This window comes from Symphalangus syndactylus, chromosome 13 (assembly GCF_028878055.3).
Source record: "Symphalangus syndactylus isolate Jambi chromosome 13, NHGRI_mSymSyn1-v2.1_pri, whole genome shotgun sequence".
Classification (NCBI taxonomy): domain Eukaryota; kingdom Metazoa; phylum Chordata; class Mammalia; order Primates; family Hylobatidae; genus Symphalangus; species Symphalangus syndactylus.
In genome coordinates, this window is record NC_072435.2 from 20,126,617 (window position 1) to 20,147,330 (window position 20,714).

A 20,714-nucleotide genomic window follows, 5' to 3' on the forward strand; every position below is an offset into this window, starting at 1 on the left:
TAGTCTTGAACTCCGACCTCAGGTGATCCACCTGTCTCGGCCTCCCAAAGTACTGGGATTATACACATGAGCCACGGTGCCCAGCCACCACACTATTTTAATATTATGTAACTTAACAGTGTTTTTATTTACAATATGACAATTCTTCCCTACTTGTCGTTTTTTCCAAATTGTCTTAGCAATTCTTGGACTTTTCCACATGCATTTTATTTTATTTATTTTTTTTATTTTATTATTTTTTTTGAGACGGAGTCTCACTCTGTCACCCAGGCTAGAGTGCAGTGTTGCGATCTCGGCTCACTACAAGCTCCGCCTCCCGGGTTCACGCCATTCTCCTGCCTCAGCCTCCCAAGTAGCTGGGACTACAGGCGCCCGCCACCACGCCCGGCTAATTTTTTGTATTTTTAGTAGAGACGGGGTTTCACCGTGTTAGCCAGGATGGTCTCGATCTCCTGACCTCGTGATCCGCCCGCCTCGGCCTCCCAAAGTGCTAGGATTAGAGGCGTGAGCCACCGCGCCCGGCCTCCACATGAATCTTTTTGTTGGATCATATAAAATGTTCTTCTTTTTATTTTTCTGAGACAGGGCCTCACTCTGTTGCTCAGGCTGGCACGATCATGGCTCACTGTAGCCTCTGCCTCCCAAGGCTCAGGTGATCCTCCTGCCTCAGCCTCCCGAGTAGTTGGGACAACAGGCATGCACCACCACACCTGGCTAACTTTTGTATTTTTACTAGAGATGGAGTTTCACCATGTTGCCCAAGCTGGTCTTGAATTTCTGGGCTCAAGCAATCTCCCTGCCTTGGCCTCCCAAAGTGCTGGAATTACAGGAGTGAACCACTGCACCTGGCTGAAATGTGGTATATTTTATTTGCGTTTCATTTACTTTATAGATTAACTTGGGGAAAATTGGCTGATTGGTTTTTAAAATTTTTTTAAAAAATGTTTTATTGAAAAAAAGTAGAGACAGGGTCTTGCTATGTTGCCCAGGCTGGTCTTGAACTCTTGGGCTCAAGCAGTCCGCTCGCCTTTGCCTCCCAAAGTGCTGGGATTACAGGTGTGAGCCACCACATGGGGGAAGGGGCCATAAGCTACAGAACAATTTTCTCCCTAGTGTTTACAGAAGGAATGCAGCCCTGCCAACACTGTTTTTTTTTTTTTTTTTTTTTTGAGATGGAGTCTCGCCCTGTTGCCCAGGCTGGAGTGCAGTGGTGAGATCTTGGCTCACTGTAGCCTCAACCTCCTGGACTCAAATGATCCTCCTGCCTCAGCCTCCCAAGTAGCTGGGACTACAGGTGTGCACCACCACACCCAGCTAAAACAATTGTTTTTAATTGTGTTTGCTTTTTTTTTGTAGAGATGGGGTCTCACTCTGTTGCCCAGGCTGGTCTCCAACTCTTGGCCTCAAGTGATCCTCCTGCCTCAGCCTCTCAAAGTGCTGGGATTACAGGAGTGAATCACTGTGCCCAGCCATTGCCAACACCTTAGTATTAGCTTGGTGAGATGGCGTCTAACTTCTGGTCTCCAGAATTGTACAATAAGTTTTTGCTGTTTTAAGGCAAAAATAAATCTCACATTCCCTGTAACTCACCAATCCCATTTTGAGAAATTTTCCTACAGAAATAGCCACAGTAGTATCCAAGTGTTTACTCAAGAGAATTAATCATAGCACTGGGTACCGTGGGATGAGGAGGGAACAAGAAATTCTTTGGTCTTGGTAGAAATGATGGTGCCAGCCAGAAAATGGAAGATTCACCCAGGCAAGAAAAAAAAAAAAAGTTAAGTGCTCGCTCACTTCTACAGCACATCCACTAAAACTGGAATGATTAGCGTGGCCCCTGTGCAAGGGTAAACACAAATTTGTGAAGCATTCCATATGGTGGGGTCATCCCTCTCCTATTTTGAATATTTACAGTTATTTCATCCATCATCCTTCCCTCTGACCTACCCTTCCGTCTCCCATTTCCATATTTTTTTTTCCAGACGGGGTCTCATCCTGTTGTCCAGGCTGGAGTGCAATGGTGTTATCAGTGCTCACTGCAGGCTTATCCTCCTGGGCTCAAGTGATTCTCCCACCTCAGTCTCCCGAGTAGCTGGGACTACAGGTATGCGCCACTATGCCTGGCTAATTATTATTATTTTTGAGACAGGGTCTTGCTCTGTCACCCAGGCTGCAGTGCAGTGACGCCATCTTGGCTCACTGCAGCTCTGCCTCCCGGGTTCAAGTGATTCTTGTGCCTCAGCCTCCCAAGTAACTGGGACTACAGGTGCACGTCACCATACCTGGCTAATTTTTGTATTTTTTTTTAGTACAGTCGAGGTTTCACCATGTTGGCCAGGCTGGTGTCGAACTCCAAGTGGTCCACCTGCCTTGGTCTCCCAAAGTGCTGGGAATATAGGCATGAGCCACCATGCCCAGCCTACTATTATTTTTAATTTTTTTTTTTGGAGACAGGGTCTCACTATGTTGCCCAGATTGGTCTTGAACTCCTGGTCTCCCAAAGTGAAACAACATAAGTTGCCTTACAAGAAACTTTACATTCAAACACTTCTGTATGTAAACTTCTGGAGTAAGCACTGCCATGAGACAGTTGAATTAGGGACCATTTTCATGATCTTCTTTGCCATCTTGTATATTTCAAATTTTTGTAAGTGAGCATAAATTGCTTCTAAATGTGAAAAAGTTTATTTAAAAACTGCCTTCACCCCCTGCAGCTTTTCTTGCATGATCTGGCCCTTTCACAGCCTTCTATACCCTGACTCTCCCTTCTGGGCTGGGGCCTAGCTGGAGCCCCTGGGTACTGCTCTGTCTTCTTCCTCTCTGTCCCCAGCACAGCTCTCGCCTCCTGCCTGCTCACAGATCACCCACCCCCACCTCCATCTCCAAACTGGCCCTGCTTCCAGAGCCCTGCATATGGGAGCAATGGGTTAGAAGGTCCTCAGAAAAGGGGATGGGGAAGATGGGCCTCTGAGGAGGGCCTCCCTCTCCCAGCTTCAGGCTGCAGCAGGGTTCCTGCCCCCTGTCCCAGGGAGCCCCTCCTGGGGTAACCACAGCCGCGGCTGCCCTCAACATCCACCTGCAACTTGTACACATGCTGCACATACCAGCAGCTGGCGAGGGCTCCTTCCGAGAGCACCCATTTCCTGAAACCATCCCCTGTGAAAATGCCCCTTGTTTTCAGAGTAGGAAGGAGAAGAGTGCTGAATCAAGGCCCCCAAAGATTCCCCATTCCAATCCCCAGAAGCTGTGAACATCTCATACAGCAAAAGGGACTCTGTGGTGTGACTAAGTGTGCAGGTAGGGGACAAGATATGATGAGGCTGCTTAAGAGAAGGAGGCCAAAGGGTAGATTGGTGTCAGAGAGCTGGCAGCCTAAGGAAGACATGACCACCCATGGCTGGCTTTGAAGATGGAGGAAGGGACCAAGAAAAAAAGGGGGGGGAACGTGGGCTGACTCTAGAAGCTGGAAAAGGCAAGAAAATGTGTGATTCTCTCCTAGAGCCATCAAGAGGAACCAGTCCTGTTAAAACTTTGATTTTGGCCGGGCGCAGTGGCTCATGTCTGTAATCCCAGCACTTTGGGAGGCCAAGGTGGGCAGATCATGAGGTCAGGAGATCGAGACCATCCTGGCTAACACAGTGAAACCCCATCTCTACTAAAAATACAAAAAAATTAACCGGGCGTGGTGGTGGGCGTCTGTAGTCCCAGCTACTCGGGAGGCTGAGGCAAGAGAATGGCGTGAACCTGGGAGGCGGAGCTTGCAGTGAGACGAGATCGTGCCACCGCACTGCAGCCTGGGCGACAGAGTGAGACTCTGTCTCAAAAAAAAAATAAAACAAAACAAAAACCTTGATTTTAGCCCAGTGGGACCCATGTCAGAGTTCTGACCTTCAGAGCTGTAAGAGAATAAATCTGTTGTTTCAAGCTGCCAAGTTTGTTAAAGCAGCAACAGGAAACTAATACAGTGCATTGGTGAGTCCCCATTGACTGCCCAGAGATGTGGTGCTTCCCAGGGAGCTGACCTTTTGCCCTCCTGCTGCATGACTAGCTAACTATGGAGGGTGCAGCCTGACCTAGAAGTACCCATGGCCTTGGCAACCCGTTTGCAGCCCCTCTTCTCAGAGGTCCCCCTTGTCCACGCGTACTTGGAAAGGAAATCCCCTTTGTGTCTCTCAAGCTGGGACTGATGAGTTCCAAGGCCAGTGAGGCTGGTGAGTGATGTGGGCGGCAAGGAGCAAGGGAGGCTGAGGACCTGGGACCTGGGTTCTGTGGCAACAGAGGTTTGGCTATTCTGGGCTCAACTGCCCTGTGGCTCCAGCTACTGGGCAGAGACAGCAAACTGCCTATTTCCTGACCAGCAGAAGCCAGAAATCAGGATTCTTATTCAGAAACTCCATATTATGAAAGTGGAATTTATGTTAAAATTCTAACACACACATGGAGCAGGAGAAACAGAAGCCAACTGTGCTTTCCTGGGTCTTCTGCTGCTCTCCACGCTGAGACCTCAGGCCCAGCCTCTGCACAGACGGGTGGGAAGGCACAGTTTTTGAACACCCACCTGAGGCAAGGAGGTCCCAGGAGAGGGAGTGTTGTCAGCCCAGGCCATGTCACGGGGAGGGAGGGAGCCTGGTGCTTGGCAGTCACCCCACAGGCACTGGTCAGCCATAGAAGGGAACCCAGACCTCCCTCTAGGAGGCAGGGGCAAGAAGAGAGGGAGCAGCTCCTTTTCCTTGCACCCAGGTCTCTTGGGGGAGAGCAGACCAGGGGCACGGAACTGGCTTGGGACCCCTTGTTCACTCTGGCATCCCCTGCTGCCTCCAGAGTCTTCTGCTGGTGCCCCAGAGGCTGCATCCAGGCCCCGAGAACACTGAGGCCCCAAGAACACCGAGGGACTGTGCTGTCTGGCTGCTCATGGAGCCTCCGGCCGGTGGCCCTTGCGGTGGATGACCAGCTGAGACTTCCAGTCGAAGGCGCGGCCACAGTCACTGCAGAAGTGGCGCCTCTGGCCTGTGTGGCTCTTGCGGTGGATGACCAGCTGCGACTTCCAGCTGAAGCTGCACCCGCACTCCTCGCACGGGTAGCTCCGGGGGCCTGTGAGTGAACGTCGGGGGTGGCGCGGAAAGGCCAGCTCCCCTTGTGGTGGCTTCTCTGTGCCTTCCCCGGTGGCTAGCCCTGGGGACTGCACACCTGGCCCACTCGTGTGTGTCCGGTGGTGGATGACGAACACCGACTTCCAGTCGAAGCCGCGGCCACACTGCTCGCACGTGTAGGGCTTCCTGGGGGTGGCAACCGGCTCCAGTCTCGTCTCTGCAGGTGTGGGCTGAGTGGGCACTGGTGGTGTCCCTGGGCGCACAGTGGGGGCAGGAGTGGCAGCCCCAGACAAGCCCTCCCAGGCTGCAGGACCTGGGCCCTGGGGCGGCTGGGCCTCTGGGCAGCCGGGTGGACCCTCACTCTCATTTCCTGGGGGCAGGGGCAAACCAGGTGAGTCCCGGCACTCGGCACCCCCTCCCTCAGGCTTGTGGCTGTGGCACAAGCTCCCGTGTCCCCATGAGTGGGTGGCTCAGGTCCCACCCATACAGGAGGGGTGATTCAGGCTGGATGGTGTGGGGCACTCACCCGAGTGCAGGCTTCTGCAGACGCCTGTCCCCGTGAGCAGCATCCCCAGCTCTGACTGGGCTTGTGCCTCTGGCTGGTGGGGCGGTAACCCTGCCCAGGTGGGGGGCACAGTTAGGCGTGGGGTTTACATGAAGGAGGGGTGGGGTCGGTTCTGGTAGGTGACAGGGTGCTCCTCTGGAAGGTGGGAGAGCTGGGTAGGGCTGGTAGCACAGAGGCCCTGCCCAGCTAGGCCTGCTGCAGGGTGGGTGCAGGCCCCAAGGAGAGGGGCGGGGTGGGGCTGGCTGGTCCTCACCCAGGGAGACCACCGTGCCGTACTTCTCCAGCATCGCGTCCCAGTACAGTTCCTTCTGTGACCGGTCCAGCAGCCCCCACTCCTCCTGCGGATGTGGCCCATCACTGTAGGCGTCCTTCCACCCCTCCCCTGCCCTGTCTGGTTCACATTCTTACCTATTAACCCGGGGGGGTCAGCAGGTTACCTAGGCCTCATCTGCCCCTCCTGCTGAGAATGATCTCGAGGTGGGTGTTTGTTAAGTGCTGGGTTCTCCTTCAGACCACCTGACTAGTGCTGCCGCCAGCGCTCATCCCCCTCTACTACCCCCTCCTGCTGAGAGGGCAGGCTTGGCAGCATCACAGGGACCTGAGTGACTTTATCGAGGAATGAACTCCCTGATTGGGGGTCAGCCCTCCTTGCTGCCTGAGTCCCATCATCTGGGGCTTTGCTGGGTTGGGAAAAATAATCCTGAGGGACAAGCTGTGGCAAGTCCAGGGACAGGAAGGTGGCAGCTGTGAGGAGCCACAGCTAGAGATGGTGCTGGCTGGAGGTGAGGACACTGGCAAGTGCAGCCTACCCACCCTGCCTCACTTTCTGACTGTGCCATGGGGCTGTGGAGGGAGCCTGGAAGGACTTCTTAGCCTCAAAACACATCTCAGCCAGCAATGTTGCTGCTGAAGCTCCCCAGTGAGGTTGTCAGAAGCAGAGGAGCCGGGAGAGGAAAAGACCTCGCTACCCACACTTGGGAACCAAGTGATCCAGGTAGAAGGGGCCTCAAGCTGAGCTTCTAGGCCCACAGGTGGCCTCTGAGAAAACCCCTGGGAGAGAAGGGACTTAGGGCATTTCCCAGGGAGAGTGTCTCCATCTGGTCTCAGGCGTGGGGGGAGTCCTGCCACAGCTGGTCATCTTTTCCCCTCCCCAGCTACGCACGAAAGTTCAAATCCCCAGGTCTGGCTCAGGACCTCTGGGAGCAGCAAACCTCCCAAATGACTTCTCCGGAGGTGAGGAAGCCAAGCCCACTAGTTCCAGCCACTCTAAACTGGGTTTCCATGGCTTGAGGCCCAAATCCTTTTTTTTTGTTTTTGACACAGAATTTTGCTCTTGTTGACCAGGCTGGAGCGCAGTGGCACAATCTCGGCTCACTGCAACCTCTGCCTCTTGGGTTCGAGCGACTGTGCTGCCTCACCCTCCCTAGTAGCTGGGATTACAGGCACCTGCCACCACTTCTGGCTAATTTTTGTATCTTTAGTAGAGACAGGGTTTCACCACACTGGCCAGGCTGGTCTCGAGCTCCTGACCTCAGGTGATCCGACCACCTTGGCCTCCCAAAGTGCAAGGATTACAGGTGTAAGCCACCATGTCCAGCCCCAAATCCTTTTCAATAATAGATCACCAGTCTGTCCCTCTGCCCCAGGTCCTGTGGAAGGGTACAGCTGTTACAGACTCCACTTCTGGGAAGCAAAGAGCCACTAGTCAGAGCCTGGAAAACCACCAGGCAGAGGGCAGCCATGGGGACAGTCCCTTCCCACACCTGGGGCCTACACTTCCCACTTGGGGCTGCTCACCTGCATCCTGGGTGGGTGGAAGGATGTGGAGGCTGGTTCTTGGTGTCCATGCTGCCCCTCAGGGGACTGCGCTGCAAGTGGAGGGCTGGAGGGTGCTGAAAAGTGGGGCAGATGGAAGGGTGGTGTCAGGGGCTGCCCACATGAGCCATGGCAGATGAGGAGCTCTTCTGCTGTGTGACACGGCACGTAGCCAGCCCTTGGCTCCTGCCTCCCAGGTCCCCATCCCAGACAGGGGCATCCACATTCACTTCAGGAGTCCCAGCCTTGACACACCTCTCCTGGGACTCCCACCCTAGCCAGGAATGTCCACACTTCCTCCAGGAGTCCCTCATCTCTGGTGGGACCCCAACCTCACCCACTTCCTGTCCATCGACATTGGGCTCCTCCTTCACACTGCAGCTGAGCTGGACAGACCCCTCTATTCTGGTGTCCTGGGGACCCTCCCCAGGGGACTCCACTGTCCCTGAGGGGTGGGGGCTCCCCAGTGGTTCCTCTGTCTTCTGGGCTGCAGGGAGCACCTCCCGCTTCAGGACATGGGCTGTGATCTGAGGAGAAGAGGTAGGTCACAATGGCTCTAGCCAGGGTCTATCCCTCCAAGAAGCTGACGCCAGCCACACTCACCCAGCCCAACAGTTGCCCAGGGTCATGCTGCAGTCCTTCGACTAGGGCAGCGGCCTCCTCAGGACTCCCTGGCCGCTGACCGCGCACCCAGGCCTGGATCTCGGGAGGCAGTGTGCCCAGGAACTGCTCCAGCACCAGCATCTCCAGCATCTGCTCCTTGGAGTGTGCCTCAGGCTGCAGCCACTGGCGACACAGCTCACGCAGCCGGGCCAGGGCCTCTCGGGGACCTGCCACCTCCTGGTAGCAGAACCCTCGGAAGCGGAGGCGGGCAGTCTCAGGCTCCTCAAGGGTGGTCTCTGGGTCCATGAGGGGCAGGCATGGGGGACCCAGAGGGGATGGCATTCTTGCTCAAGGGGGTGGTCTTGGAATCGTCAGGATGGGCCTACAGAAAAGGAAGGGTCAGAATGTCAGCCAAGAGAATCTGGCCAGGGGAAGGCTGAGACCAGGACCAAGTGTACTCTGCGGCCAGAGGAGGTAAGGCCAAGAAAGCTTCATGGAAGGAGGAGGGTCACAGGACCTAAACAATGATGGCAAATGAGAGCAGGAGGAGGCCTCAGGGACAAACGCTTGGACGCAAAGTGTCCAGGGAGCTTCCTGGAAATTGCAAACAGTTGGGTCCAACAGGGGACTGCTGGGAGATGACGGTAAAGAGGCGGAGGACAGTCACCACAGAGTTCCAGCACCAGGCTGAGGTGCCACAGACAGTGTCCAGCCGAGATGCGAGGAGAGTGGGCCAGGGCGGGCGGGTTCCCTGAGGGTGGAGGAGGCAGCGGGTAGAAGGTGGGGCCAGGCTGTAATTACGGGGACGAGTCTCCCTCCACAATCTCGGGGATGATGACTGGGTGGGACCTCCTTTAGGACTGGCTCTGGGGAGGGGGCACGTGGACATCGTGCTCCCTGACCACAGCGAACCGTGGACGACTCACTGCCGGGGCCCGTGCATGTAAAAACGAAACGCAAAGGCCAAGAAAAACGGGGCCAAAGCTCCACGTTGCCCCGAGTCGAGGGATGGCCACAGCATCCCGGCCCTGACGGTCTGCAGTGAAACACGCCCACCTGGACGGGCCTGAGACCAGGCCTGACACCCGGCCTCTCCGAGGGATGCTCGAACTTCGGGATCTGTCCCCAAAAGGGGAAGGCAAGAGGGAGGCGTTCCAAGAGGACGTGCTTGGCCCGGCCCCCCGAAACGGCGTTGAGGGGAGGAAAGGCCTGAGCGAAGGCTGAGGTGACGCGCGCGGCCTGTCGGGAAAGGGGCGGGCGGGCCCTCCAGGGCGCCGACAGCAGGAGCCGTTCAGGCCCCAGAGGGCGGCCCCAAACCCTCCCACGGGGTGGAAAGGCTGCGCCCACTCTGGCAGCCTGCGCTCACCTCAACCCGGAGCCGTTGCTTGGGGGCCGCTTCCCGATGTGGCGCCGCCGCGCTGACCAATCTCTCGCCTGCACCGAAGGCACCGCCCACGCCCTTTGAACTACATTTCCCATGAGCATCAGCAAGACAGGCACGACCGTGACCCGCCGACCCGCATTTGCATCAGTCTCTGCCTGAGAGGCGCTCTGTTCCTCAGGAGGTACAGCAGAGTCCCAGAGTTATATGGGCTCCCTCCGCTCTGAGAGCAGCTCTTCCCAGGTTATAAATCTGCGCGTCTGTACAGTGGGCCGGTTCCTATTGGCAGGTGAGGGGAGGAGGTTTTGCCCAATCAGAGGTGGCGCTTGCTTGGCCCCGCAGCCCCCACGCCATTCCCCGGGCCAGCCCCCAGATAACGCTAGGGCATATCCGCCCGCCTCCAGCTGTTCCCGTGGCAACGTTCAGGAGCGTTGCCTCGACTTCCAAAGAGGCTGGAAGTGGCGGCCCAGTGGTTTCCTGGGTCGAGTAGTTCGCTGGGACTCGCTTCCAAGTGGTCCCGGGAGAGGCGGTGGTGTAGAAGAGCACCCTGAGCCTGGGCTTTCTCCCGCCAGGAGGGTGGGAGGGCCTTCTTTGACCTCTGTTAAGCGCCCTGAGGAGGTACCGACGGTTGTGACCGCAGTCTCTGACGTCTTCAGATGTCAGTCCTACAAAGTCGGGGGTGCAGGTTTCCCTCCAGGCTGATGGGACGTGCTCAGCCGTTTATTTACCTTTTAATTTGGGGAGCTGAACTAGCCAGGTTTACACTAGTTTCTCCCAATAAGCAGTGTTACAGTTTTCTAAAACTGTGGGGTCAGTTTTGCTTCCACACTTAAGGTGGCCGAGCTATGACTTATTCAGTCCTAAATTACACCGCCTGTTTTGGTTTCTTTGGATACCCGGGAATCCCTGCTGCCTGCTCTGGATGAAGAGCAATGGTTTTAATCACCGATTGGAAGCACCGAGCATGTGCATGGATGAGACTAGTCAACTCGGAGCTTTCCAGAGGCCTCCTCAGGTTGTTTTTGGGGATGAAGTGCTTACGCCTTTTCTCTGGGACTATGCAGAGTCCCAGAAAAAAAAAAAAAAAAAAAACTTCCACCCTCCACCGTGTGGGGAGATCACTGGGGCGTTAAGGGCTTCTTCAGTAGTTGTTCCCCAGGCAGCTTTGTTACAGGTCTCCCATCTCTGGGCTGCTGGTTCTCAGCCTTCTGCGGTTCTAGAGTCAGCCTGGTGGGAACTCCCTCCTCTTCCCCAAGTCGTCACGCAGTATTTGGCCTTCCTTAGTGACAGCTCTCATCCACTTCTAGCTTAGGAATGCCATTGCTCCTGACTCCTCTGTCACCATCCTCATACTTGTGGGTTTATGTGTTTTAAATACTCCCCTCTATGGTTTCAGTGGATTTCTGAGCCCAGTAAGATGTATGTGTTCGGTCTGACCTTTTGACATAGAAGCCCAGAGATACTTTTACAGTCACTACCTATTCAAAATTAAGAGCAGAGGGGGAGGTTGGAGGGAGGTCAGCTGAGGGGCCAAGACCTGCGTGGAGGCGGGAGCCTAGGTTGGGGACCACTGATCAGTCATGGGTTTGGGGAGGAGGAGATTGGAGGAAGGTGGACAAACTGAGGGACAACAGGGGCACAAGCAGACGTGGAAAGGAGCCTGATGGAGGGAGGCGGCTGGTGGGAAGACAAGGTAGGGTACTGAGCCCAGCCTAAGTGGTCAGGCAGGCTCAGGGCAGAAACTTCGCTCAAGAAGCATCTATCAGAGGCACAGAAATGATTTCACGTGACTCTCTGGGTATCTACTTGTTTGACAGATGCTTTTGCTCCTGACTCCCATGGGCTCCCCAGAAAAGTGCTCTTTCAGGCAGGGAAGAGTTATTGTCTGCATTTCACAGCTCTGCAGACTTAGTGGGGGACAGTGGTTCAGGGACCTACTGGGATTCTGGTGGCCCAAGTCTTGCAGGCTCCAGGGCAGCTGGGTTCTGTGTGTCTCCACTCCCTGCAGGAACCTGTGAGGTTTCACAGGTGGAAGAGCCTGGCCCCAATATCAAGTGGGTGGGGCCTAGGTCTCGGCTCTTTGTGTATAGGGCATGATAGCTGCAAGATTTTGGAAGCCATAGGATACAGCGTCCACTGGGTGGAGTCAACCTTGCAGGGTCATCACACATGGCCACGCCCTCTATCTCAGCAGAAGAAACACAGCCCCGCCTTGGTTTCTCCACCTACCTTCCTCCCATTGCCAGGATCCACCAGGACTCATCTAGCAGAGCTGCTGCTCCAGACGGCCCCACTCTATCCCGTTTCAGCCAGCTCCTGGCTACCCGGACCCACCTCTGGCCCTGAAAAGGATACAGGTATCCCACTCCCTCCCTGGGCTGCAGACAGGCTGTATCTCTACTCTGTGGCCTCTTGAGGGTACCCAGGTTGAAGCCAAGTCCAGGAACTTCTGTGATGATGACAAACGCTGATGGCATGTCAGGGTATGTTCAATACCATCTGCATTGTATGAGGGTGAAATAGGTGTCAGGTTGCTACCATTCACACAAATGTTTAAAAAGAAACCTTTATCAGAGAAGCTCTTCAACTGTTAAGACTGAACCATGCTCTGGAGTAGGGACAAGAGGCTGTGCTCTGGAGGTCCAAACTGCTGTACAGGAAACTGCAACATCTACTCTCAGTTGCAGATGGTAGTTTTTTTTTTTTTTTTTTTCCCATTAAGGAGAACATGAATTTCCTTGGAAGTGAGGCTCCAGGTAGGGACAGGGACTGGTCTGCTGAAGGCCACAGGAAGCAAATGGCCCCCAGTCCACCCTTCTGTCTCTGCCATGAAGGGCCATTACACTGGGGTGGGGAGGTCCTCAGGAGGGTGTCACACATAGCCTTAGGCAATAGCAAGTCCTTCCTATTCAGCTCTGTCCAGCTTCCAATTGAGGGATAATGGGGGTGAAACAGGGTTGGGCGGGGGAGTGGCCACCAAACCCGGCAAAAATGAGCAGCTCCATCTTGTTTGAAGTTAACATCATCCCCTCAGGTATAAAGGCTCCTCCTCACATCAACTTTGGTAAATGAGTCAGTGATCGGCCTTGGCCAAGCTGAGACTTGGGCAAAAACCTGAACGAGTGCCACTGGAAAGCCATCATCCTAGCTCTGTCCTTACAATGCTGAGAGTCACATGTTCCCCCATGGGCATCCCTCTCCTGAGTTGGCTGTGTGTGTGAAGCCAGGCCAGGCCGTGCCTCAGTTTCCTCATCTTCCAAGTCAGGATACTAGCCACAGAGCCATCTCACAGGGCTTCAGAAATTTCCCAGTACTCAGGACGGGAGCTGGCAGTGAGCACGTGTTGGCTCTCATTAGGACCCCGCCTGTCAGTGTCTACAAACATGATGTTCAGTGGACCCAAACCTTTTCTTTTTCCCAGAGGTGGCGGCTGACAATCAGAGCCCAGATCCTAATCCCCAGTCCCTTGTGGTCTCTTGTCTGCTAGGCTGGTCCCTAGGAAGCCTTGGATGAACAGAGGCAGTAGGTTGAGGGGAGGAGAATACCCTCAGCGGGCATCTATCCAGCGGCCAGTTTGTGTACAGCTGTCATAAGTTTCTCTGGGCCACCCCCAACCCATGCCCGCATCCCTCTCACCTTAGCATCCACTGTCGTATCACATGAAGCAGCACCACAGTGCAGTGCTGTGACTGTCGGCCTCCTACTGGCTCTGAACAGGCCCCACTAGAGTTCAGCCATCACATCCTCCCCCTGATGTTTCTGCAGTGCTACCTCTTTGGGGATGGAGGTGTGATCTGTGGGTGAACTGTCCCCACGTGCAAATGAAATCACAGCCAAAGGGCCTCCCTTGTCCCTGACTAGCAAGCACGGGACTTTTTCTCTGCTGTGAATCTGCAGAGGACATACGCCCTTTAGCTGTGGAAGGAATTCACAGAAGGCTAGGGCTGCAATCTGTGACCTCAGACCTCCGCTGGCTGCGAGACGGCGGCTGGGCCCGAGACGGGAGTGGGCTTGGTTTCCTTCGCTAGTGCACCTTCTGATGATGCCCCGGAAACAGACCTGGCCTGGGGGTGCATGCTGGCCCTGGATCGCCGGACCGCCTTCTCGCCGGTATGGATCCTCTGGTGGTGGAAGAGGGCCGGGCGCTCACGGAAGGCGCGACCACACTGCGTGCACACGAAGGGCTTCTCGCCTGTGTGAATGCGCCGGTGGCTGAGCAGCACAGCGCCCTTGGCGAAGGCCTTGCCACAGTCCACGCAGCGGAAAGGCCGCTCGCCCGTGTGCAGGAGCTGGTGCTGGGTGAGGTTGGAGCTGTGGCTAAAGGCGCGGCCACACTGTGGGCAGGCGAAGGGCTTCTCGCCTGTGTGCACGCGCTGGTGTTTAAAGAGCGAGGAGCCCTGGCTGAAGGCGGCACCGCAGAGCGCGCACACAAAGGGCTTCTCGCCCGTGTGCGTACGCTCATGCTGGATCAGGTGCGAGTTGCGGCAGAAGCGGCGGCCACACTGTGCGCAGGCATAAGGACGCCCGCCCGCGTGGATCTTGCGGTGCTGGCTGAGGTTGGAGCCGTGGCTGAAGGCCTTGCCGCACTCGGAGCAGCGGAAGGACTTCTCGGCCGTGTGGATGCGCTGGTGCCGCACCAGTGAGGAGCTATGCCGGAAGGCCTTGCCGCACACGGGGCACGCGTAGGGCGTCTCGCCGCTGTGGATGCGCTGGTGCTGCGTCAAGTGCGACGTCTGGCTGAAGGCCTTGCCGCACTGGGCGCACTCGTAGGGCCGCTCCCCGGTGTGGGTGCGTAGGTGCTTGAGGAGGTCGGAGCTCTTCACGAACACTTTGCTGCATGCCCTGCATTCGAAGGACTTCTCCCCAGCGTGAAGAGCCTCGCCCAGCTCGTCCCAGGTCGAGGGCTCCTGGCCACCAAGGAGTCTATGAGGCTCCTGCCAAGCCGCACCCATTCGGTGATGCCCCCGACCGCTGGCAGCCTCCAGGTCCTGGGCGCTCCCAAAGGCTCTCCCAGGGACCTCCTGTGCACATGGCTTCTGCCGCTCAGGCGTCCTGGGCTGTCTCCCAAGCAACGCATGCTCTGTGAGTGTCTTTTCCCTAAGCTGGCCGCCCTCGGGAGGCCTAAGCGGGGAGGTCAGTCGCAGGCTGACGCTGGCCTGGTCACTGCCTGAGCCTAGCAGGAGCCTCTCCCAGTAGATCACCGACACCCCTGTGGGTTTTCTCTCCCGAGATGGGGAGGCACCCCGCTGTCTTTGAAGGTTTTTTACACTGTGGCAGGCACCGGCAACGGGGAAGACGCTAGTAGTCATCCGAGGTGGGGTATCTGGGAAAGCTCGTGGCCATTCTCCAGAAACATCTTCATCCTCTGTCAAACTCCAGGAACCTAAAGGCAGAGAAACGGTGGTTGCTCGGGGCATCCTGGTTAGGAGAGGACCAGGGCATGCTGAGTGGACAGGCAAGAAGGAACCCGGGAGCTGGCACAAAAGCTGAGGGGAAAAGTAGAGGTGAGGCTGGCCCTGCAGGAGGGGCTGGGGTTTGGAGGAAGCATCTGCCCTGACAGGTGTGGCACTGACTACAATGGGGACTCCCATGATCAAGGTGGCAGCCCCCAGACACCCAGGATGTGAAGCTGAGGAAAACCGAGCGGCTGCTGTACGGCACATATAGCTCCACACTGGCTATTCTGCCCACACTCTTTCCATTGCTCACCCCCTTCTCCCTGCCCGTCCCCCCTCTCAGGCACCCACTCCCCAAACTGCTCTTGCAATGACCTCCATCCAGTGCTCTAGACCATCCTCCTGAATCCTGCTTACCGACTGCCTCTCCCACCACACCATGAGCCCCAGAAAAGCAGGACCAGTGTCGTTCTGATTGAGGCTGTGTCTACATTGCCTGGAATGGGCCTGACCACTGTGAGCACTCAGGAAACGTTTGCTGAACACAAAGATGACTGATGGGTGAAAGAAATGACCCATTAATTATGGTAGTGACTAGCCATGGAGGGTTTGAGGCCAGCCCAGCTGACAGCAGGACTCTCAGATGGTCTCACCATAGCCTGAGTGCCTTTCTATGTCAACCCAGCTCCTGTGCCCTTGGAGCTCCACCTTCAAGGGCAGCTAAGGCTGCAGCCTCGCCGGGCGCGGTGGCTCACGCTTGTAATCCCAGCACTTTGGGAGGCCGAGGCGGGCGGATCACGAGGTCAGGAGATCGAGACCACGGTGAAACCCCGTCTCTACTAAAAATATAAAAAATTAGCCGGGCGTGGTGGCGGGCGCATGTAGTCCCAGCTACTCGGAGAGGCTGAGGCAGGAGAATGGCGTGAACTCGGGAGGCGGAGCTTGCAGTGAGCCGAGATTGCGCCACTGAACTCCAGCCTGGGCGACAGAGCGAGACTCCGTCTCAAAAAAAAAAAAAGGCTGCAGCCTCCGGGAGGGGCTGATGATGGAAGAGAAGGGAATCGGGTGGGAGGGAGGGGAGGAGGGCGCTTCTGGGGAGTCTGGGAAGCAGGGACAGAAGCATGGCCACAGGTTGGTCCCGCACCCCACCCTGAGCTCCCACTCACCAGGGTTGCGCCTCCTGTAGGTGGTCCTCGACAGGGTCGTGTCCGTTCCACTGGGAACCCAGGGCTCCTCGCCACGCTCCAGTTGGATGACCACACGAGGTCGAGAGGTGGAGAGTCCTGTGAGGAGGAGGTGCAGGTTAGAGTCCAGCCCCAGCTCAAGATAACCCACCTCCAAACAGACGGCAGGAATCAGGGCTTCATGGAAACAGAAAATGTCATCTGTGCAACTGGAGAATCTAAAGATGGCACAGGGCAAAAGGCTCACAGGAATAGCTCATTCATCCCCAGGGCAGCAACTGCGCCCAGAGCACCAAAGGAAGGGGACTGAACCCAGGCTCAGAGAGGCCACAGCCGGACAGGGCCACAGGGAGTGGTTGAGCCAACCAGACTGCATGTCTATAGGACCAGGCCCCTATTCCACATGGCCCCTGGCTGCAAGGTATGGGCCTGCTCGTCAGCCACCAGGGAGGTGAGGGGGCAGTCCTGGCCAGTCAGCTTGTTATCAGTTGCCCATTTCATGGAGTATCCAGGACCTTACCCAGTGAGGCCACAAGCGCAAAGTTGTCTAGCATCACGCGACGGTACAGGGCCCTCTGGGCTGTGTCCAGGAGCCCCCACTCCTCCTGGGAGAAGTACACGGCCACATCCTCAAAGGCCATCTGGTCCTAAAAGAGCAGGGAGGAAGAGACGGCCATGGTCTAAGGCTGGGTTATCCAAGCTTTTGGCTTCCCTGGGCCACACTGGAAGAAGAATTATCTTGGGCAACACATAAAATACATTAACACTAACAACAGCTGATGAGCTAAAAAAAATAAAAATTGCATAAACATCTCATGTTTTAAGAAAGCTTACGAACTTGTTCTGGGCTGCATTCAAAGCCATCCTGGGCAGTGGGTTGGACAAGCTTGGTTTAAGGTATGGCTGTGAGCCAGGACCAAACTCCCCCATCCCAACAGCCACCTCCCATGATGTCCCTCAGACACTCACCCTCCTTCCCTGGGTTCTGCCCCATCTTCAGATGGCACTTCCCTCACATGTCTGGGACCCCTCCCCTCTGCCCTCCCTGACCAGACCCCAGATGCCTTCTTGGCCTCCCCACTGGCAACACCATACACAAGCAAGCTAGAACAAGTCCTGGCTGGGCCCTCAGCTGCCACACCAAGAGCAGCCCCAGGTGACCACTCATGACCCTCCCCAGATGCACCCTTCCTGCTCTTGTAGCAAGAAACTATGAGTCCCTTGGCCGGGCGCGGTGGCTCACGCTTGTAATCCCAGCACTTTGGGAGGCTGAGGCAGGCGGATCACGAGGTCAGGAGATCGAGACCATGGTGAAACCTCGTCTCTACTAAAAATACAAAAAATTAGTCGGACGTGGTGGCGGGCGCCTGTAGTCTCAGCTGCTTGGAGAGGCTGAGGCAAGAGAATGGCGTGAACCCGGGAGGCGGAGCTTGCAGTGAGCCGAGATCGCGCCACTGCACTCCAACCTAGGTGACACAGCGAGACTCTGCCTCAAAAAAAAAAAAAGAAACTATGAGTCCCAGCTGGGGCTTCCCAGGCATACCCATCACTGGGACCCTCCCCTGCTGAGCGTGCTTGCCTGACATTTCCAGGCTGCTCATCCAGCCTGAGGGACTGGATGATTCTCACCAGTCGCCAGAGGGGAGCAGCCTGAACAACCTGTGAACACAGAAGAACTCAATCCCTTCCTCCTCCCACATGGTGTCCCCTCTCTTTCTTCCCCTCTCTGTTGCCACCCTCCCCTTCTCAGCTAGGTGCTAGGCTCTTCCCAATAGCCCCAGGCATCCCAGCTGGTCTTTACCCTCAAGCCATAACTGCCCACACCTGGCTGAGTCCCTGCCCATTCCTCAGTCCAATTCATAGGCCCTGTCCACAGCCCAGGACACCAACAACGTCAGGTCCAGTGACATGACCAACCTGGGACATCCCAGACTCCTGATCTTTCCCCTGAAGGAAACCTGCTTTCCTTTCAATTTTTCTATCTACAGCAGCTCCCTTCTTCCAGGCGCTCAGGCTGAACAACATGGGGTACTTAGTTCTTCAAACAGCCCACACCTGATGCATCCGCAGATCCACCAGAATTCACCTGGTCGCCCAACTCCACTGCTGCCCAGACTGGGGCAGTCGGTTCTTCCCTTCATGCAGACACCCCTGCATGTCTGTTCTCCACGCAACAAACAGTGGAACCGTTTTAAAGTCCCAACTCAGAGAATGTCCTGATTCTGTTGAAAACTTCTATGTCTCCCGACGCCCTCGAGATAAAGCCCACCCCCTCGCCTGCTACTGCAGCCACACACGTCCCCTCTCCTCCAGCTCCACATCGAGAGCGCTCAGTCCCAGAAGCACCTGGGCTTCGGCTCCCCTCCCCGGTTTTGCACACGCAGGCCTCTCCCCTCGGAGCTTCCTTCAGGACCTCAGCCCCCTGGCTGCCGGAAGTCGGGAGCTCACCAGTGCCCTGGACACAGGAGTTTGCACTGACCCCCGCAACCCCCCAGGGCAGGGAGAGGAAGGACGACTAGGCGAGGTCTAGGAAGCGGCCTCCCTCCGTGGGGGCGCAGTCTGTGTGAGCAGAGACTCCCCCGCCTCCCCGGCGCGGGCTTGTCAGCGCCACCGCCGCCAGCGGAACCCGCAGCTGGGAGGGAAGAAAGGCGTGGACCACCCGGCACCGCCATCCCCGCCCGCAGCATCCCGGGGCCGCCCCGCGCCTCAGCCTCCCCGGCCGTCATGGACGTGGAACGCCCAGCGCGCAGCCTCCTGGGCTGCCGCACGGCGGGAGAGCGCATGGCTCCCGCCGCGGCCCGACAGTCCCCTGGACACCCACGACGCACTCTGAGAAACAGGCTTGGGGGCGCGGCCGGCGGCCGGCGCCCTTGGTCACGACGCGTGCGCAGGGCGGGCCCGACGCGGGCCCTCAGCCAGTACCTTCCTCGCCGCCAGCCTCGGGACCCGGGAACCTCCTGGAAACCGGACCCGACCCGCGGGCCCCAGCCCAGACCACCAGTGTGGCCTGACGCGGGCGGCGAAGTGACAGTCCCACCGCCGGAAGTCCAGCCCTTCGGTTCTCATTGGCCCAGTGCGCGCCGCGGACGCTTGCGTACAGCCTTCCGGGTCATGTGGTTCCCTCCTGTGTCCCTGCGTGGAGGCGGGGCCACCACCGGTCTCCTCGGCAACGTCCAAGCCCCCGCCGCGCGGGGCGCTGGGAAATGGAGTCGCGCGGCGGCCTCGGGTTTTCAAGGGCTTGGTGGCGCTGGTGGATTCGCCCGGTGTGTAGTTCTGCCTTCGGCATTCCAGGTGTCCTCCCAAGCAGTCCCGGAGACTAAACCCTGCAGGTGCGAAAGCAGAAACTGCCGAGGTTCCAGAAGGCAACACCAGCAGGGAGCACGGAGGAGAAAACGCATCGGTAGGGCAGGTGGAGGTGGAGGAGCCGATGCCTAGAGCTCTGGTGTTCCCTTCCCAGCTCTGCCTCTCACTGACTGTGCGTCCTGGGCGCGGGTTTGACCTCTGTGTGTCAGTGTCCCGTAAAGGTTTAAGGTCAATTTTCAACCTTTACACGAAGAATTCTCAGCCCATAAGCCTACATGTATCTTAAGTATGAGACAGTTCCTCGACGCTTGCCCAAAGCATCTGTTTTCCTTGTAATTTGGATGGGCAGAAGTTAATTCCCCAGCCTTGCTTGTCCTTAGACCATCTAGATCTTGTCTTGCCCCACACATCACAATATTGATTCTTTTTTCCTTTTTTCTTGGGAACCATTTAAGTTTTTCTTTTTTTTTTTTTTTGGACAGGGTCTTTGTTCTGTTGCCCGTGCTGGAGTGCAGTGGCACGATCTTGGCTCACTGCAACCTCTGCCTCCAGGTTCAAGTGATCCTCCCGCCTCAGCCTCCGTTGTAGCTGGGACCACAGGTGCGCGCCACCACGCCTGGCTAATTTTTGTATTTTTTAGTAGAGACAGAGTTTCACCATGTTGGCCAGGCTGGTCTCGAACTCCTGACCTCAAGTGATCCGCCCGCCTCGGCCTCCCAAAGTGCTGGGATTACAGGCACAAGCCACTGCGCCCAGCCATGGGCTGCATTTTTTAAAAATGAAAAATGTGAATCTGCTAGTCAATGCCTTTGAATTTAGCTTGCACAAGGATTAGTTAAGAATATCTGATATGCCTCCCTCAACTTCTTTTTTTATTTTGAGACAGGGTCTGGCTCTTGCCCAGGCTGGAGTACAGTGGCACAACCCACCTCACTGCAACCTCTGCCTCCTGGGCCCAAGCCATCCTCCCACCTCAGCCTCCCAAGTAGCTGGGACTACAGGTGCATGCCAGCTAATTTTTTGCTTTTTTTGTTCTTGTTGTTGAGATGGGGTTTCATCATGTTGCCCAGGCTGGAGTTCTCTTCAACATGGTTGTAGGGAGTCCTTTATTAGATGGCATTTCTCATAAACAAAATCTCCAGGTTGGAGCCCTTGATCTTTGATATTTTTGTCTCCCAGGAGCTCACATTAAGCAGAGCTGGTTTGTAGCTTCCTCCATTCAGGACCATTGGAAAAGCCTTAGGCCACGGAAGGTTAAAAGTTTCTGTAAGCTTTGTAAATTGATTTTTTATTACCTTATTTGTACATTCCAGCAGTCTGGAAGACTGAGAGTAGTATGCAAAAGGGAAATTCTAAATAACCAGCCATATGTTAAAG

General features: G+C 56.2%; 2 protein-coding genes and 1 long non-coding RNA gene across 7 annotated transcripts; 1 reads left to right on the top strand and 2 right to left on the bottom strand.

The window, feature by feature from the left end:
* Nucleotides 1-690: 690 nt before the first annotated feature.
* On the top strand, nt 691-12,252 carry LOC134732237 (uncharacterized). The gene is made up of 3 exons (XR_010115197.1): nt 691-859; nt 1,983-2,104; nt 4,822-12,252. It is a non-coding gene; the product is annotated as an uncharacterized lncRNA (long non-coding RNA).
* On the bottom strand, nt 4,397-8,415 carry ZNF446 (zinc finger protein 446). Of its 5 annotated transcripts, none has more exons than XM_063615368.1 (6): nt 8,074-8,415; nt 7,808-7,997; nt 7,453-7,547; nt 5,909-5,993; nt 5,617-5,706; nt 4,397-5,307 (listed from the first exon to the last, which is right to left on the bottom strand). In XM_063615368.1, the coding sequence occupies exons 1-6, from the start codon at nt 8,413-8,415 to the stop codon at nt 4,910-4,912; spliced, it is 1,200 nt and encodes a 399-aa protein (XP_063471438.1). In that variant the 3' UTR covers nt 4,397-4,909. The 5 variants fall into 5 exon arrangements, with proteins under 5 accessions (XP_063471438.1, XP_055095064.2, XP_055095063.2 ...); XM_055239089.2 differs by having other exon boundaries at nt 4,397-5,343; XM_055239088.2 differs by having other exon boundaries at nt 4,397-5,460.
* ZNF324 (zinc finger protein 324) lies at nt 12,007-19,310 on the bottom strand. Its single transcript, XM_055239080.2, has 4 exons — nt 18,957-19,310; nt 16,555-16,681; nt 16,017-16,133; nt 12,007-14,837 (listed from the first exon to the last, which is right to left on the bottom strand). The coding sequence occupies exons 1-4, from the start codon at nt 19,098-19,100 to the stop codon at nt 13,414-13,416; spliced, it is 1,812 nt and encodes a 603-aa protein (XP_055095055.2). The 5' UTR covers nt 19,101-19,310; the 3' UTR covers nt 12,007-13,413.
* Nucleotides 19,311-20,714: the final 1,404 nt, after the last annotated feature.

What these genes read in the sequence shown, in the direction of transcription:
- ZNF446 (XM_063615366.1), bottom strand. Translation starts at nt 8,415, where the DNA reads ATGCCATCCCCTCTGGGTCCCCCATGCCTGCCCCTCATGGACCCAGAG. An exon ending in CTGGGCAACTGTTGGGCTGG is followed by an intron (nt 7,998 to 8,073) that starts GTGAGTGTGGCT and finishes TCTTCTCCTCAG; the next exon opens with ATCACAGCCCATGTCCTGAA. An exon ending in CTGCAGAAGCCTGCACTCGG is followed by an intron (nt 5,344 to 5,616) that starts GTGAGTGCCCCA and finishes CTGTGCGCCCAG; the next exon opens with GGACACCACCAGTGCCCACT.
- ZNF324 (XM_055239080.2), bottom strand. Translation starts at nt 19,100, where the DNA reads ATGAGAACCGAAGGGCTGGACTTCCGGCGGTGGGACTGTCACTTCGCC. An exon ending in TGCGCTTGTGGCCTCACTGG is followed by an intron (nt 16,134 to 16,554) that starts GTAAGGTCCTGG and finishes TCCTCCTCACAG; the next exon opens with GACTCTCCACCTCTCGACCT. An exon ending in CTACAGGAGGCGCAACCCTG is followed by an intron (nt 14,838 to 16,016) that starts GTGAGTGGGAGC and finishes CTCTGCCTTTAG; the next exon opens with GTTCCTGGAGTTTGACAGAG.